The sequence below is a fragment of the Canis lupus genome, chromosome 37, assembly GCF_003254725.2.
Source record: "Canis lupus dingo isolate Sandy chromosome 37, ASM325472v2, whole genome shotgun sequence".
In the NCBI taxonomy this organism is placed as follows: Eukaryota; Metazoa; Chordata; class Mammalia; order Carnivora; family Canidae; genus Canis; species Canis lupus.
The window spans coordinates 10,919,733-10,937,528 of NC_064279.1; the positions used below are offsets into that span (position 1 = coordinate 10,919,733).

The window sequence follows — 17,796 nt, forward strand, 5'->3', positions numbered from 1 at the left end:
CTTAGAAAAACAGTATTACATGTATAGTTCTTCTTGCAGTCCAGTGAAGCAATGTTCTTGGAACAGATTTCCTTAGAATTCTTGTGGTGGGCAGTGTGGTTGGTAGTATCTTGCTAAATGACTTCTTTTGTTTGTTGACACGGTCTCTTTCTTTTCGGACCTTGGGCTTTAGATTTTCTGTCTTTAATACTTCTGGGAAGAGGGATGGTTTTGAGTTTTTCTGAGCTTCCACAATTTTGTATTTTAAAGACTGTGATTCAGGGAACTTGGCATATTTTTCATCACAAATTCCATCTTCTCTTACAGAAAGAGTATGTATTTTTTTGTATTGTGCAAATGTTACTAAATGTTGTTTTTTATTATTATTATTATTTCCTTTCAATCTCCGAATATACTGGTCTTCTAACTTTGATTTCTCCCCAGCCTCTAAATTGAAATGAGTTAAAGTGCTACTCTGCCTGGAAGGAAAAGTGTATTTGTATACATAGTCTTCATTTTCACTTGGCATTTTGCAATTAGGAATTCTTGGATAAAGTGACAGTACAGCTTCAGGTTTTTCCTGTGCTATCAACTTACACATATTATGCTCTTTTTTTTCAAGGGGCTTTGTTTTTAGTGTCCTTTCAAAGCAAACATTTGACTGACTTGTTTTTGATTTGCCACTCCAACTATGTGGGTCTTGAATATCCGTTTTAAAATCATAATTTTCTGCTCGAGGAAGCTGGATAAAACCATATTCTTTCCTGTGTTTCTTAAGCACTATATCTGTAAGTCTTTCTGATGACTTATTTAAGGGAATCACTTGGGTATTTTTGATGAAAGAAGGTTGTAGTTTAATTAATCTCAGGGTTTGGGCTCCTTCTTCAGGATAGTATCTTTTCTGTTCCTCAATTATTGATGGATTTTCCTTAATATGCTGGAAGGAAAAATATTCCCTTTCTTCCTTTTTGGTCAGTTCCGTTTCAGTAAGTCTATCTTTAGGAACTTTTTGTAAAGTTGTTTTTTGAATAATTTTTGAATATTTATTTTGCTTTTCTGAATTCTCTTCCATAAGTTGATTTTCATTTCTAAAAGATAAATCTGGCTTTATACATTTTAATGGTATAGTACTAGAATTGATCAAATTTATATGTTGGTTGATCCCCTCTAATTGTCTTTCTGTGAGTAGTCCTGACTTTGAAAGTTTTTCTATAAAAAGGCTCTGGAGGTGTTTGCTTAAATTGGCTTTTAGATTTAAAAGTTCATTTTCTGTTAAAGTTATAAGATAGTTTTGTAGAGATTTATTTAAAGGATATTTCATCTTTAAGTCAAGTCTTTTCCCAAAACTCCCCCTTGAAATGTCTTGTCTTAACTCATGAAAAGATATGGAGGCACTTTTAGTTCTTAGAGAAGACATGTTTGAGTGGACAGTCTCAGATTCTGTCTCTTTAAATAAACTGCTTTCAGAAAGGTTTTTTAGGAAATAGTTTTGGAGAATTTCATTTAAAAAAGATCTTAGCTTTATTTCCAAATGTTTATCTATGAAATGATGATTAAAATTATTTACAAAAGACATGATTTCTTTTACAGTTTCTGAATATTTTTCCAGAAAAATATTTTGCCCTTTTGGCTCCACTTTCTCATTCATCAAATACAGATTTTGATAGATTTTTGGTAAGTCTTCTTTGGTGATGTGTCCAGATTCTGAAAGTCTTTCTACAAGGTAATGTTGGATATGTTTACTTAGTTCAGATTTTAAATTTTTTATTTCTGACTCTGAGAGTTCTTCTAGAAATATACGCAGTTTTGGACTCAAAATAGGTTTTCTGTCTAATTTATCTGCTTTATCAAAATTCTCTTTGATTTCTTCAAGGTCTTCTGTATTATTTGGAACAGGATGCTGAATTAGTCTTTCTAATTCTTTTTCTGGTTGTCTTCTATCAAACTGATTATATTTGAAAAAAATATTAAACACATGTTTTAAGAAGGATTTTAACATTATTACATCTGAATCATTAAGTTTACCCATTAATGAGTTAGTTAAATTTTCTAAAGTAGAATTTAGATCATTTTCTTCTCTATCAAACCTCTGACTATTATTTGGCATATCTGTTTTTTTATCTGGTGCTGACGGATATTTTGAATGTTGTAGGGATAAATTTTGACCTTCATCCACATATTCAACTCTATTCAAAGAAGTGGTTTCTTTGGGAATGATGAGTGTATTCTGCTCTGAAAGAGGTTCTGTACTGCTTTGGGTTTCCAAATAATCCTCTGTGGAATACTTTGGCTCTTCTCCAGCAAAGACGGTCTCTGAAGCCATCACAGATCTCTTCTGATATTCTTTATCTAATTCTATCACTTTGATTATCCCAGATTCCAAAAGTCTATCTATAGGAAATGCTTGTATTATCTGGCTTATAACAGATTTGGCCTGTGGCAATTCTATTTCATCATTGTTTTCTTCATATTGAAGTAGAATATTTGAAGATATACTCTCCCAAGCTGTGGGTAATTGATTCTGCAAATTTACTGATGTCTCACTTAATTCTTTCACTCCCACTTCCAACTCTGAGAAGACAGGTGCAGTGAATATTTGCTTTATAACATAATTATGTGCACTGTCACTTACATCTGGTTTAGAGCTAGACAGTTCAATTTTTGAATGATTCTTTTTGAAATCATTTTTTATTGGAAAATCAATCTCACCAGCTTCCAAGTGTTTTTCAGAGACAACTGCCCTTTCTACCACTGGAGAATTTCTTGGTCCACCTTCTGAAAGTGAATCTGCAGGAATATCTTTAATTATTTGTCTTAAAAGAGACTTTGAACTTAAAATATCTTTTTCTGAAACCCAGCTATTTAAATCTTTAACTTTTTCAAATACTTTGTTTTCCAAACTACTTGGTGGCTCATCATAAACACTCGGAAGTGGAGAACTACGACTTTCCTTTCTTGCTTCAGTGTCCACAGAAGACTCTGGTTTAGAAAATAATTTATCTGAAAGGTCTTGCAGATTTTTACTTAAAATTGACTTGAGCATAATTGATTGTTTTAAACTTTCTAGGTGAGAAGTAAGATTTAATGATTTTGAGAAGCGACATGTATTTACATTTCCAGTCATTGATGATTCTCCTTCAAAATTAGGTAGAGATACATTTGGTAGTCTTTCTTTTAACTTTTTCTTAGTGTCTAAAGTCTTTATTGTGATGAAATCGGGATCATGGGCTAACTTTAGCTTAGTCTTTGTGTCTAAAGTCTTTGCTGTGGTGATGCCAGGATCATGAGGCCAGGTTTTATTAGTAGGTCTTGCAGTTTTTGAATATGTTGGGTAAGGAGGATCTTGGTCTTCATGCTCTATAACCTCTGCACTTAAAATATTTCTACATTTGTACATATCTTGCTCTTTCCTTTTTCCGACTGACATTTTGTGGTTTATATTCCTTAGAAAAGGATCAAAACCATTCTTAGAGTTGAATTCCTGGAACTGTAATGTTAAAAACAAAAGGTTAGAAAATTCTGTAGTATTTATTTGAATTTATAATAAATTTGCTAGTTAATTTTCTTTGAGCAATCTGTCAAATTATCTATTCATCTACTTACTGTCTACAAAGAGAAAACTAATTATTTTAAAATATTTGAAATTGGAATGAAAATTTTAAGGCAAAATTTAAAAATTCCTAATTCTGATACTATACTATTTTGTATCTGAGAGCTTTTTGCCACCTAGAGTATTTTAAATACTTAAACTGCATTCATAGTTTTTTTTAAAAAGAACTTAATTTCCAGTGTTAGCTGCACTTACTTAGACAATAGCTAACATCAAGATTTAAGTCCTATATTTAAACCAATTAATAACCAAAGTGAAGAAATACTTAGATAATAATACACTTATACTTGGTGACTTCAATCTAGCTCTTTCTACCCTCGATAGGTCTTCTAAGCACAACATCTCCAAAGAAACGAGAGCTTTAAATGATACACTGGACCAGATGGATTTCACATATATCTACAGAACTTTATATCCAAACTCAACTGAATACACATTCTTCTCAAGTGCACATGGAACTTTCTCCAGAATAGACCACATACTGGGTCACAAATCGGGTCTGAACTGATACCAAAAGATTGGGATCGTCCCCTGCATATTCTCAGACCATAATGCCTTGAAATTAGAACTAAATCACAACAAGAAGTTTGGAAGGACCTCAAACACGTGGAGGTTAAGGACCATCCTGCTAAAAGATGAAAGGGTCAACCAGGAAATTAAGGAAGAATTAAAAAAGATTCATGGAAACTAATGAGAATGAAGATACAACCGTTCAAAATCTTTGGGATGCAGCAAAAGCAGTCCTAAGGGGGAAATACATCGCAATACAAGCATCCATTCAAAACTGGAAAGAACTCAAATACAAAAGCTAACCTTACACATAAAGGAGCTAGAGAAAAAACAGCAGATGGACCCTACACCCAACAGAAGAAGAGACTTAATTAAAATTCGAGCAGAACTCAAGGAAATCGAGACCAGAAAAAATGTGGAACAGATCAACAAAACCAGGAGTTGGTTCATGAAAGAATTAATAAGATACATAAACCATTAGCCAGCATTATTAAAAAGAGAGAGAAGACTCAAATTAATAAAATCATGAATGAGAAAGGAGAGATCACTACCAACACCAAGGAAATACAAACGATTTTAAAAACATATTATGAGCAGCTATACGCCAATAAATTAGGCAATCTAGAAGAAATGGACGCATTCCTGGAAAGCCACAAACTACCAAAACTGGAACAGGAAGAAATAGAAAACCTGAACAGGCCAATAACCAGGGAGGAAATTGAAGCAGTCATAAAAACCTCCCAAGACACAAGAGTCCAGGGCCAGATGGCTTCCCAGGGGAATTCTATCAAACGTTTAAAGAAGAAATCATACCTATTCTACTAAAGCTGTTTGGAAAGATAGAAAGAGATGGAGTACTTCCAAATTCGTTCTATGAGGCCAGCATCACCTTAATTCCAAAACCAGACAAAGACCCCACCAAAAAGGAGAATTACAGACCAATATCCCTGATGAACATGGATGCAAAAATTCTCAACAAGATACTAGCCAATAGGAAAAAAAAAAAAAAAAAGATACTAGCCAATAGGATCCAACAATACATTAAGAAAATTATTCACCATGACCAAGTAGGATTTATCCCCAGGACACAAGGCTGGTTCAACACTCGTAAAACAATCAATGTGATTCATCATATCAACAAGAGAAAAAACAAGAACCATATGATCCTCTCATTAGATGCAGAGAAAGCATTTGACAAAATACAGCATCCATTCCTGATCAAAACTCTTCAGAGTGTAGGGATAGAGGGAACATTCCTCAGCATCTTAAAAGCCATCTACAAAAAGCCCACAGCAAATATCATTCTCAATGGGGAAGCACTGGGAGCCTTTCCCTTAAGATCAGGAACAAGACAGGGATGTCCACTCTCACCACTGCTATTCAACATAGTACTGGAAGTCCTAGCCTCAGCAATCAGACAACAAAAAGACATTAAAGGCATTCAAATTGGCAAAGAAGAAGTCAAACTCTCCCTCTTCGCCGATGACATGATACTCTACATAGAAAACCCAAAAGCCTCCACCCCAAGATTGGTAGAACTCATATAGCAATTTGGTAGCGTGGCAGGATACAAAATCAATGCCCAGAAATCAATGGCATTTCTATACACTAACAATGAGACTGAAGAAAGAGAAATTAAGGAGTCAATCCCATTTACAATTGCACCCAAAAGCATAAGATACCTAGGAATAAACCTAACCAAAGAGGTAAAGGATCTATACCCTCAAAACTATAGAATACTTCTGAAAGAAATTGAGGAAGACACAAAGAGATGGAAAAATATTCCATGCTCATGGATTGGCAGAATTAATATTGTGAAAATGTCAATGTTACCCAGGGCAATTTACACGTTTAATGCAATCCCTATCAAAATACCATGGACTTTCTTCAGAGAGTTAGAACAAATTATTTTAAGATTTGTGCGGAATCAGAAAAGACCCCGAATAACCAGGGGAATTTTAAAAAAGAAAACCATATCTGGGGGCATCACAATGCCAAATTTCAGGTTGTACTACAAAGCTGTGGTCGTCAAGACAGTGTGGTACTGGCACAAAAACAGACACATAGATCAATGGAACAGAATAGAGAACCCAGAAGTGGACCCTGAACTTTATGGCCAACTAATATTCGATAAAGGAGGAAAGACTATCCATTGGAAGAAAGTCTCTTCAATAAATGGTGCTGGGAAAATTGGACATCCACATGCAGAAGAATGAAACTAGACCACTCTCTTTCACCATACACAAAGATAAACTCAAAATGGATGAAAGATCTAAATGTGAGACAAGATTCCATCAAAATCCTAGAGGAGAACACAGGCAACACCCTTTTTTAACTCAGCCACGGTAACTTTTTGCAAGATACATCCACGAAGGCAAAAGAAACAAAAGCAAAAATGAACTATTGGGACTTCATCAAGATAAGAAGCTTTTGCACAGCAAAGGATACAGTCAACAAAACTAAAAGACAACCTACAGAATGGGAGAAGATATTTGCAAATGACGTATCAGATAAAGGGCTAGTTTCCAAGATCTATAAAGAACTTCTTAAACTCAACACCAAAGAAACAAACAATCCAATCATGAAATGGGCAAAAGACATGAAGAGAAATCTCACAGAGGAAGACATAGACATGGCCAACATGCACATGAGAAAATACTCTGCATCACTTGCTATCAGAGAAATACAAATCAAAACCACAATGAGATACCACCTCACACCAGTGAGAATGGGGAAATTAACAAGGCAGGAAACAACAAATGTTGGAGAGGATGAGGAGAAAAGGGAACCCTCTTACACTGTTGGTGGGAATGTGACTGGTGCAGCCACTCTGGAAAACTGTGTGGAGGTTCCTCAAAGAATTAAAAATAGACGTGCCCTACGATCCAGCAATTGCACTGTTGGGGATTTACCCCAAAGATTCAGATGCAATGAAACTCCGGGACACCTGCACCCTAATGTTTCTAGCAGCAATGTCCACAATACCCAAACTGTGGAAGGAGCCTCAGTGTCCATTGAAAGATGAATGGATAAAGAAGATGTGGTTTATGTATACAATGGAATATTCCTCAGCCATTAGAAACGACAAATACCCACCATTTGCTTCAACGTGGATGGAACTGGAGGGTATTATGCTGAGTGAAGTAAGTCAATCGGAGAAGGACAAACAGTGTATGTTCTCATTCATTTGAGGAATATAAATAACAGTGAAAGGGAATATAAGGGAAGGGAGAAGAAAAAGACTCCTAACTCGGGGAAACGAACTAGGGGTGGTGGAAGGGGAAGAGGGCGGGGGGTGGAGGTGAATGGGTGACGGGCACTGAGGGGGGCACTTGATGGGATGAGCACTGAGTGTTATTCTGTATGTTGGTAAACTGAACACCAATAAAAAATTAATTTATTTTTAAAAAAATAAATAAATTAAAAAAAAAAAGATTTAAGTCCTATCCTAGAAATATTTACCATTTTAGTAGCAATCCAAAAAAACATTTAAATGCAAAGCAAGTAGTAGATATTCTATTACAAGTATCACAAATATTTTCTAAAGATTTACTTGGGAGCATAGATCATCTGCTTTTAAGTCTGCAAATTTTAACAATGATGATGAGTTTCACCCACTCCTTAGCATGTCACAGTAGAATCTTACTTTTTGATGAATATCACACATGCCTGATAAATGGCTAAAAGAGAGTAGTATAAAAAATTCTGGATTATAGGGAAATTTCAGTGTAATATCCATGGGCAGTTTTGTTGCTCTGGGATCGAACTTGTCTATCACTGAAATAGCCTTTGGGATGAAGTTTATTCAAATATTTCAAACATATTCTAATGTTTGTTCATACAACTTCTATATTATCCTGTTGAAAAAAAGCAAAATGTGAAGTAATCAGCTTAGTATTTGTTTTAGTTTATTTCAACTTAGTTGTTCAAACTTCATTGTAATGGATACAATTTATTATAACTGTTCCTCAAATGTTGATATCCAGATGACAACATAAGAATTCCCTGGGTTTTTCTGAGAAATACAGATTCCCAGGCTCCACTTCCAGATTGAGATTCATCAGGTCAGAGGTAGGACCTGAGAACAGATATTTTTTTAAAAGACAGCCAGGTGTTTATAATGGGTAGTATGGTTTAGGAACCATTAAATTATATAAAATATTAGAGAAGCCTAGTATTTAAATATAATTGCTATTGGGATAGGATAATTCAGGACTCACCAGATACTTTGGTTTGAATTCTATAAATTCTGGTCTGAAAGATGGTAAAGTGTATTCCACTGGTGAAAAAATCACCTTATAAAAAGAGAAGTTTTAATTTTAGACTGCTTATAATGCAAGGATATTTCCCAAGATAATTTTATTCTTTCAATGTATAAAGACATAAAAAAGCTTAAAACCTAAATATTTTTCTCGTAACTACTATAATTTACTTTGTCAATTATCAAAGAAATCTATACATATATAATACATTTACACATATCATCTTAGCTTCCTTGATACTATAATATTCATCCTACTGAGTTTGTAAAATCAAGACAACGCACAGCAACTTGAAGCAGAAACAAAAGCAGAAAATAGAATTGTGAGAATTAATATAATTTCATTTTAAAAGGTTATAAAATGGATTAGATAATAACTGGCATTTAGGGGCCCCGGGTGGTTCAGTTGGTTAAGCATCCAATTCTTGATTTTGACTTAGGTTATGATCTGAGGGTCGTGAGATCTAGCCCCGCATGAGGCTCATGTGCTGGGTGTGGAGCCTGCTTAGGATTCTCTCTTCCTTTCCCTCTGCCCCTTCTTACCTTTAAAAAATAAATAAATAAATGGCATTTGGGATAGAAAGCATTTTTAATGATTCCTTTACCTGTAATTGCTAAATGGGTACTTACACTGCCTAAGGAAACACTTGATTCTAGATTAAGGTCTATAGGAACAATTATAGAATCATAGAACCACTGAATTTTTGGAGATGAAAGATGCTTTAGAGATAATCCAATCTGACTCCTTGTTTCATACAAGAATCTGAACTTGAAGTTTGTTGCCCCAAGTTATCCAGATGATTAGTAGCCTAAATCCTAAGCATCTTAAATTTTCATTGGATACTCCTTCCACTATACAATCAAGACTGCAGCGACTAAAAGTGGTTCTTTGGAAGCATCATAATGTGTATTCACCCTGACAACTCAGCTAGACAAAACTTGACACCATCTCTTTGAGAGTACTTAGTACTACAAACTACTTTCCAATATATTATCTCCTTTAGACAGCAGGAGGTTTATTATATATCAAGTTAATTAAAATAGCAGTTCAATGAATGATGTTTCCATTAGTAATACCTTTAACTGTTCATTAATATTAAGCAGTTAATAACATGACTTTAAATTTTCATCAGCTTCCCACTTTTGCAGCTATTTGTCTTAACGCATTGACTAAATTATTTCTACAAGTTTCTCAATATTCCCTATAATTTCTCCCCTTCAGACAGATGTGTCTATGAATTCTTGAAATACACCTCAGACTTTTCCACATCTGTTCTTTTGATTGTTTTGTTTTTCTTTGCTTGAATTTCTCCAAATTTCCCTAAAACAGCTTGAACTCCAACATTTGAAATTCCATTATTTTAAACAAATTTAGTAGAAAATTTATAAATGAAATATATATGACAAAGAAGCTGAAGAACAGTAAAAATATATATATTATCTTTTTTTGTAAAAAGCACAAAAGATATAAAAACTCTTCCCTAATATAAGCTTAAAAGAATGTGTGAAAGGACATAAAATGCTAACATCTCTAGACAAGAACTTTTATGCCATTTAACTCTGTATTGTTATTTAAAGAATATGAAGTGCTTTATGAATTAAAAAAAAAAACCAGTACATTTACACTAGAGAGAAATACTTTAAGCATTTATCTCAGGAAGTCAGAAAATGACAGTAAAACAAACCAATATAGAAGCTTCAAGATGATGGACTAAACATGTGGTTCTATTCTCTCCTACCTCCCAAGGTCCTAGTGAATTAACAGAAAACAATATTTCAAAAAGAAAAATCCCATAGTAATACTGGAAATCAATAAGATGAGACACCAGGATTTAGAAAGTTGAGAAAATTCAGAAATTATGAAAGCAGATGAGATTGATTGAATAGAAACCCCCATCAAGAAAATTAGAGCCTTGAATGACAGAAATCAGGTGGATCTTAGAAGCAAAAAATTCAAGGACAACATATCAAAGAGTTTCAGATGATGGTACAATTATCATTAATTAAAAAGCTGCATTCAGAACAGCTGGATCTTCTCCTTTTCAGCATACCAGAGTATATGCTGCTGGTAGCATTGTCTTTCTCAGTCATCTACCCAGAACATCAAAGAACCTGCTTTCTAAAGTAAATGTGCCATCTGCCTAGGTAGAGATCCTATGAGTTTTGAGCCTTGATAGGGAAGCAGAATAGACCTTGCTGTCGATGACATTTCCACATCAGATAACAAAAAGGGTATACAAAGAAAGAAAAGGAAGTTCCATCTAGGAGAGAAAATCATGGGTTCTTTGGAAATATTGTTGAGTCCCCAGCCATCCTGCCTAGCCTCTTCCATCCCCATTTACCCTCCAGGGAAGCTTGCCTGTCACACAAAGCATAACTATACAGTCAATATATTCCTTCATTCACAAACATAAAATGAGCCAACAAAGTTTACCAGATACATGAGGAAAATCAATACATGCAATGAAGAATCAATAAGAACAAACAGAATTAACCCCAGAGTAAATAGAGATTATTTCTGAGGAATGTGAGGAGAAGGTGACCCTTGGAAAACATTCCAAATAGTATCTTGAGATATTAAAAAAATATCTTAAGATTTTCAAAAAAATAGTATCTCAAGATATCAAAAAGATCATGATTTCCTCTTAGCTGTGTAATAGGTATCTCAGATTTAACAAATCACAAAAGAGAATTCTGGATTACTAATGCTGTTCCCCTCCCTCTCTCTAAAACCCATAGAACCTTGGCCTTTCTCTATTTTTCCTCATCTCAGTTATTGATTATACCATCTACTGGCTTATAACCTAAATATCATTTTTTATTTCTCTCCTTCTCTTTACCATATCTAATCCAGCATTAACTCCTGTGTTTGCTGCCTTCAAAATATATCGAATGTCCAGCTATATCCCCCCATCAACCCCACTACAATTGTAGCACAAGCCACTATGATCTTTTTCCAAACGTTAGTCTCCTAACTAGCCTCTTGTTCTCTGTGACAGGGACTGATCATTGACTTCCCACAATATATATTATCTTAGGAACATAAATTTTTTTAGCATTTAGGTAGAAATGTTCCCTGCTTAAAAAAAGAAAAAAAAAAAAAAAAAAACAAACCCTACATTTTCCAGCCTCTGTTGAAGACAAGGGTAACTATGTGACGAGTTTCTGGCCAACTACATATAACTGGAAGTTGTTGGGAGAATCTCCTGAAAGACTATCTTAAAATAGAGGGATGCCTGGGTGGCTCAGTGATTGAGCGTCCGCCTTTGTCTCAGGTCATGATCCTGGGGTTCCGGGATCAAGTTCCACATTGGACTCCCTGCATGGAGCCTGCTTCTCCCTCTGCCTGTGTCTCTGCCTCTCTTTCTCTGTCTCTCATGAAAACAAACAAACAAACAAACAAACGGCAGACTCAGCTGACAGGATCTAACTGACCTGCCTGAATTCCAAGTTATGTGAGACAGAGCTGAACTAGTCAGTCCTTCCTGTATCGACCCAGCAAGATTAAAACATACATACATAATGATTTGCACATAAGGTCTTCCTATGTTTTATCTAGTTCAATCAAGGTAACTGGGAATTGGGCTCATGGGGGCCACTGCTCAAGACCAAGAGTGCTGCTATCCTAGGAAGAAGTAAAGCAAGAGTAAAAATGCCATGAAATTTCCTATCATTTTGAAGATGGCCTTTTCTTCATTGGGTATTTGCTTAGTTGCCATAAAATTTGATTGTTTTCCAGAGCTCCTATGAAGCTGGCTCAGATAGCTTCTGGATGCTTTTTCAATGTTTTTCAGAGGAATAAAAACTTGGAGCTGTTTATTCTACCATTTTGTTTATATCACTTTCCTTGAATATTTATTCAATATGGTGGGGGTCTTCTTGCAATGAATTCTCAGCTTTTGTTTGCTGAAAGGGTATTTTAACTTCTGTTTTGAAAAATAGTATAACTGGTTAAAGAATTCTAGGTTCTTCCTTCTATTAAAGATGGCATTACACAGTCCTCTCCCTTGCATAATCTCTAACAAAAAGTCTGTTATATTTCTTCCTCTACAATAAATGTGCCTTCTTCTTCCCTCCCCCTAAGGTTTTCTCTTTACTACTGATTCTCAGCAAAGTGATTATGATATGTCTGAGAATTTTGTTAGGTCTATTCTCTTTGAGTTCATTGAATTTCTTGTTCTGTGGTTTATAGTTTCATTAAATATGAAAAACTTTTGGCCATAATTTCTTCAAATACATTTTTTAGTTTCGCCTCCCTGTAAGTCTCCAATTACATGTATGTCTTACCCCTTGATATTTTCATACAAGTTACTTACACTTTCCTTTTTTAAAATTTTTTTCTCATTGTGCTTTATTCTATAACTTCTATCCCTTCAGGTTTACTGATATTTTGCTAGCATCTAATATTACTATTACTTCCTTTTTCATCTCTAAAAATTCCATTTTGTCTATCTATACCTTCCATTTCTTTCCTCATCATGCTCATGTTTATTCTACCATCTTGAATATATGGAATGTATTTTTAATAGTTCTTTAAACATCCTTTTCTGTTAGTTCCATCTTCTCTGTCATTTCTATGTCTGTTCCTATTAATTGATTTTCCCCTGCATTATGGGTCAAATTTTCTTGCTTTTTTCGGTATGTCTATAATTTCTTATTGGATGCTGAGAATGATAAATTTTCTAGATCTTACTTTTGGTTTCTAGATCTTGCTTTCTTCTTTAATCTAGTATTTTATTAGTACATATTAAGTACTAGTACATATTAAGATACTGAGAAACTTATTGGTGGTGAGGGGGTATTGTCCAAAAGCCTTTAATGTAGGGCTTAGTCTCTCAACAAAGATGGGCCTTCTATTTGCTGTCACATACGCGTTTCTCTCTGGCCTATAGGAAAATGGTTTATTTCTAGCTATGTGAGTTCCCAGAATGTTCTACCCAATACTTTTTTTCAGTGGTTCTTTTTCTTGCCTCTACTATTTCACTACTCAGATTAATCCCAAAGACTAAAGGGGACATCCTTCATAGTTATCTGGAGATTTCGTGTTCTACATTTCCTTCCACTCCAGTACTGTACTCCACAAATTTGCCTCTGTGCACCAAACTTTAATCTCTTCAATTCAGTGAGACCTCCAAGCTCTGTTTTGGTTCTCTCTCCTGGTGCTGCTGTGCAGAAAACTGGTGTGACTTTGTCCTTTTCTTAAGAAATTACAGTCCCATGCTATCATCTTCTCAATGTCTAAAAACTGCTTTTCCATAATTTTGTTTCTGGTTTTCTTATTGATAAAGGAAGAAAGACAAATCACATTCCTCTAAACTCCATCTTTACTAGAAGCAGACATGTGACATTTACTTTTCATGGATCTATTACATACATTATTTAGTTTGGCAGAGATTTATATTTAAATTATAATACTATGTTATTTATAAGTACTAATTATTATAAATTATATTTATATAAATTATATTAAATTTTATTATGAATTATACTTATTATACTAATTACTTATTATTTATTATTTATAAATTAACTTTTCTTATATTTTAAAATAGAGCCAATCTATAAACAAAGCATGGGCGATTTAACTAGAGCAATATAACAATGTATTAGAAACCTTGAAAAAAAAAAAAAGAAAAAGAAACCTTGACAGAGAAATGATAATATATAAGTAACAATGACAACAAAAAGAAAATGGAAGGGATAGGAAAATGAAACTTAAAAAAAAATCTTTTTCATCTTTCATAGTAGGAAGTTGGTAGATAATGCCTATTGGTTTATATGACAAGAATTTTTAATTTATTTTTTAAATTCAATTTGCTAACATATAGTATAACACTCAGTACTCATCACATCACATGCCAAGAAATATTTTTTTTTAATTTTTAAATTAAATGTGGGATCTGGGCCAAAGGCAGGCGCCAAACTGCTGCGCCACCCAGGGATCCCCAAGAAATATTTTAAACATATTAATCACAGCGTTACAAATAACCATTAGAAAAATAATGTCTAATAAAACTCAGAAGTTATAGAAAGAAGGTTTGAAATATTATAAATGCTCTAAATCATCTTTCAGAGTGACATCAACATATTCTACCTGAAGTTGATTAGTTGATAAATAAAGTTTGAACTACATAATTTAAAACTATAATAAAACTTACAAGAATTACAAGGCAAATTGTTAAAAGCAGTTGTCTTGGGTAAGGGAGACAGTGTAGCTGTGGGTGGGGAAGGATGACTTTTTCTTTTTATTTTATACCCTTCTGTGCAGACTGATTTTGGGGGGACTGTGTAGGTATTGTTTTAATTTTTTAAAAAAGCTAGGGGTGGTGGTGATGTGGGAAAACATAAAAGCTTAAAACCTACAAAAAACTACAAAGGGCATTCTTTTTTTCCCCAAAAGGTATTATTAATAGGCATTGATTAAATAATTTTTATGCAGGCTCACGACGAGAGATAGTAGAATTTAGTTGTTTGCAGCACAGACTTCAGAGCAGTCTGCCTCTGTTCAAAACCCAGGCTTACCTTGATTATCCTCAGACTAATCAGTTAGCTAGTCCATGACTTAACTTTACCACACACAAAATAATTTAAAAATATTTACTTCACAGGATTGCTATGGGGATTAAATGAATTCATATATTAAGATAGTAATATAGGAACTTGCAATAAAAGTATTGGGTATTATAATAAAAAATAATGAAATCTTGCCATTTGACAACATGAATGGACTTATAGGGTATCATGCTAAGTGAAATGAGTCAGAAAAAGACAATACATATGATTTCACTTATATGTGGAATTAAAAAAAAACAAAAACAAAACAAAAAACCCAACCAAATAAAAAAAGAAAACCAGACTCTTAAATACAGAAAACTGGTAGCTGCCGGAAGGGAGGCAGATGGGGGGATGGGCAAAATAGATAAGGGAGACTAAGAGGTACACATTTCCAGTTGTAAAATAAAGTCATTGGGAGTCATGAGATATAGATTCCCATGCTGAGGATGAAGTATGAGAAATAGAGCTAAAGGTATGACAGAGGCATTATGTGGTGATAGATGGTGACCACACCCATAATGTGCACTGAATAATGTATAGAATTGTTGAATCAATATGTTGTACATCTGAAATTTATATAACATTGTATGTTTATACTTTAATTATAAAAAAATTATTGCCTATTACTAAAATAAAAACATTACAGCCACTTAAAGTGATGTAATTGATATATAGGTTGTATAAGCAATGAACTACCAGATGAAAGATTAAGGTACAGATGCCTAGTTAATCATAATAAGCAGTCTAGGAAAGCACCAGTAGCATATAGGAAAATATCTGTAAAACTGACTCAAGTGGAATGAAAAAACTTCAATGGATAATTTTTTTAAAAAATTAATTAAAATACATGATTATTCATTTGCCAAAAATCCATTGATCTCTACTTCACAAAGAATGAACGTTAACATATGTAAATTCAAAACAATAAAAAACAGAATGTTGGTAGTCAAGAAGTAATGCAGACATTGACAAATGAATCCAACTCTATTACAAATGTAAAATATATAACCTCACTCAAAGGGGTAAGAGAAAAAAGGAACTAACCTTAGTAACTTTGGAAAATAATGTTTTGACTGGAAATTGTAATAAAGACAAAGTAAACTGTACATAAACACTGTGTGCTAGTAGGTAAATTTGTTCTTCATGGGTATGGTCTAATTTTGGAATTCTGACACTACTTTGCACTTATATTGGGATGGAATAAATAAGTAAATAGTGGATGATGACAGCCAAGTTTCTCACTGTGGGAAAGAGAAGTTACATTGGACAAAAGCAAGAAAAGAGGGTTAATAAACTCTGGAACAGATTCAGAGATACCAATATAAACTTATAATTAGCAAAACATATAAAGAGACAGATATATATACAGAAACAGGTATAGACATATGTATACACATGGGTTTGTATACACACATATATTATTTAACTGTCTGCTGCCTAGACACAATAGCAACACATACACCCAGTTCCCAGACCCTGGTTTCAAAATATCATTCTCCAATATAAATAACCAAAGCTCCTGGTAGAAAAAACTGATTCTAGGATTTGGGTAAGAAAATTACAAGAGAAGCCTGGAATATCTTACAGTACAGAAAGTAGGAAAGTGCTCAAAAAACAAAAGGATGGAGGCATGTTAAAGAAACAAAGGATATACTGAAAGAGTTCCTAAATAAATAATATCGTCTTGGATTATAACCAAAAATATAAAATATACTTATTTAGAAATAAAATAATTCATTAAGAAAAAAGAAAGAAATTGGCTAATATAATGAGGAGATCTAGTTCCAGGGCCTCAATATGACCAAATCACTATCTCTTCATATCTTTCTTCCTCTGTATTGGTTTTCTTATTCATTCCCTCTTATAAGACTGCAAGCTCTTGATATAAAAGAATAAAGCATTCTCTTAATATTCTTAAATTATATCATTATCCTTGTAGCCACAGAGACAGTGTTAAGTTTGCCAACTACACCAAAGATTAGAGTTGGGGCAGGGAAGATATCTTCAGGAAGGGATACTGATAAACAAAAACATGTTAACTATATGGGCAATAAATATGTACAGGCATGCTTAATTTGTTTTGCTTTATTGTACCTCCCAGATATCGCATTTTTTTAATAAATTGAAGTTTGTGGCAACCCTGTGTTGAGCAAGAGTATCAGTGCCATTTTCCAACAGCATTTGCTCATTCCATGTCTCTGTTACATTTTGATAATTCTCACAATATTTCAAACCTCTTTGTTATTATTTTACTTGTGTTGATTTGTGATCATTTATTATAATGCTGAAAGCTCAGATGATAGTTTTTAGCAAAAAAGTATTTTTAAATTAAGATACGTACATTTTTAAAGATATAATACTATTGCACACTTAATGGGCTACAGTATAGTGTAAGCATAATTTTTAGATGCATTGGGGGGTCCCCTGGGTGGCTCAGCGGTTAAGCGCCTGCCTTCACTCCAGGGCGAGATCCTGGAGTCCTGGGATTGAGTCTCACATCAGGCTCCCTGTATGGAGGCTGCCTCTCCCTCAGCCTATGTCTCTGCCTCTCTCTCTCTTTGTGTTTCTCATGATAAATAAAAATCTTTAAAAAAAAAATTTTAGATGCATTCTGAAACCAAAAAATGCTTTTGACTTGATTTATTGCAATATTCACTTTATGTAGTGGTTTGAAACCAAACCTGCAATATCTCTGAGGGTGTCTGTAGTATTGAAACAACTGCCTATCTATTTCAGCAAAAATATCAGTAAATTATTACTCATACCAGAAAAAAAGGTATAAATGAATTAAACATATGTAAATACAAAATGCACATATTAGGAAAACATTTAAGAAAATACTGACATAATCCCGGGGAGGAGAAATATCTTTTAAAAAAGA

At 33.9% G+C, this 17,796-nt stretch overlaps 1 protein-coding gene across 17 annotated transcripts in view; it reads right to left on the minus strand.

The window, feature by feature from the left end:
• Positions 1–17,796, minus strand: part of C2CD6 (C2 calcium dependent domain containing 6) — a 127,210-nt gene that overhangs the window by 20,402 nt on the left and 89,012 nt on the right. For 16 of the 17 annotated variants that reach the window (XR_004812403.2, XR_003134281.3, XR_003134280.3 and 13 more), the window contains 2 exons: positions 8,320–8,394; positions 20–3,466 (listed from right to left, as the gene is read on the minus strand). Coding sequence is in view for 14 of the 17 variants with exons in the window: in XM_025441610.3 (XP_025297395.3) it covers positions 20–3,466; positions 8,320–8,394 (3,522 nt within the window). In the remaining 3 variants the exon portion in view is untranslated. The remainder of the gene's footprint in view (positions 1–19; positions 3,467–8,319; positions 8,395–17,796) is intronic. The other variant, XM_025441609.3, reaches the window with a different exon arrangement.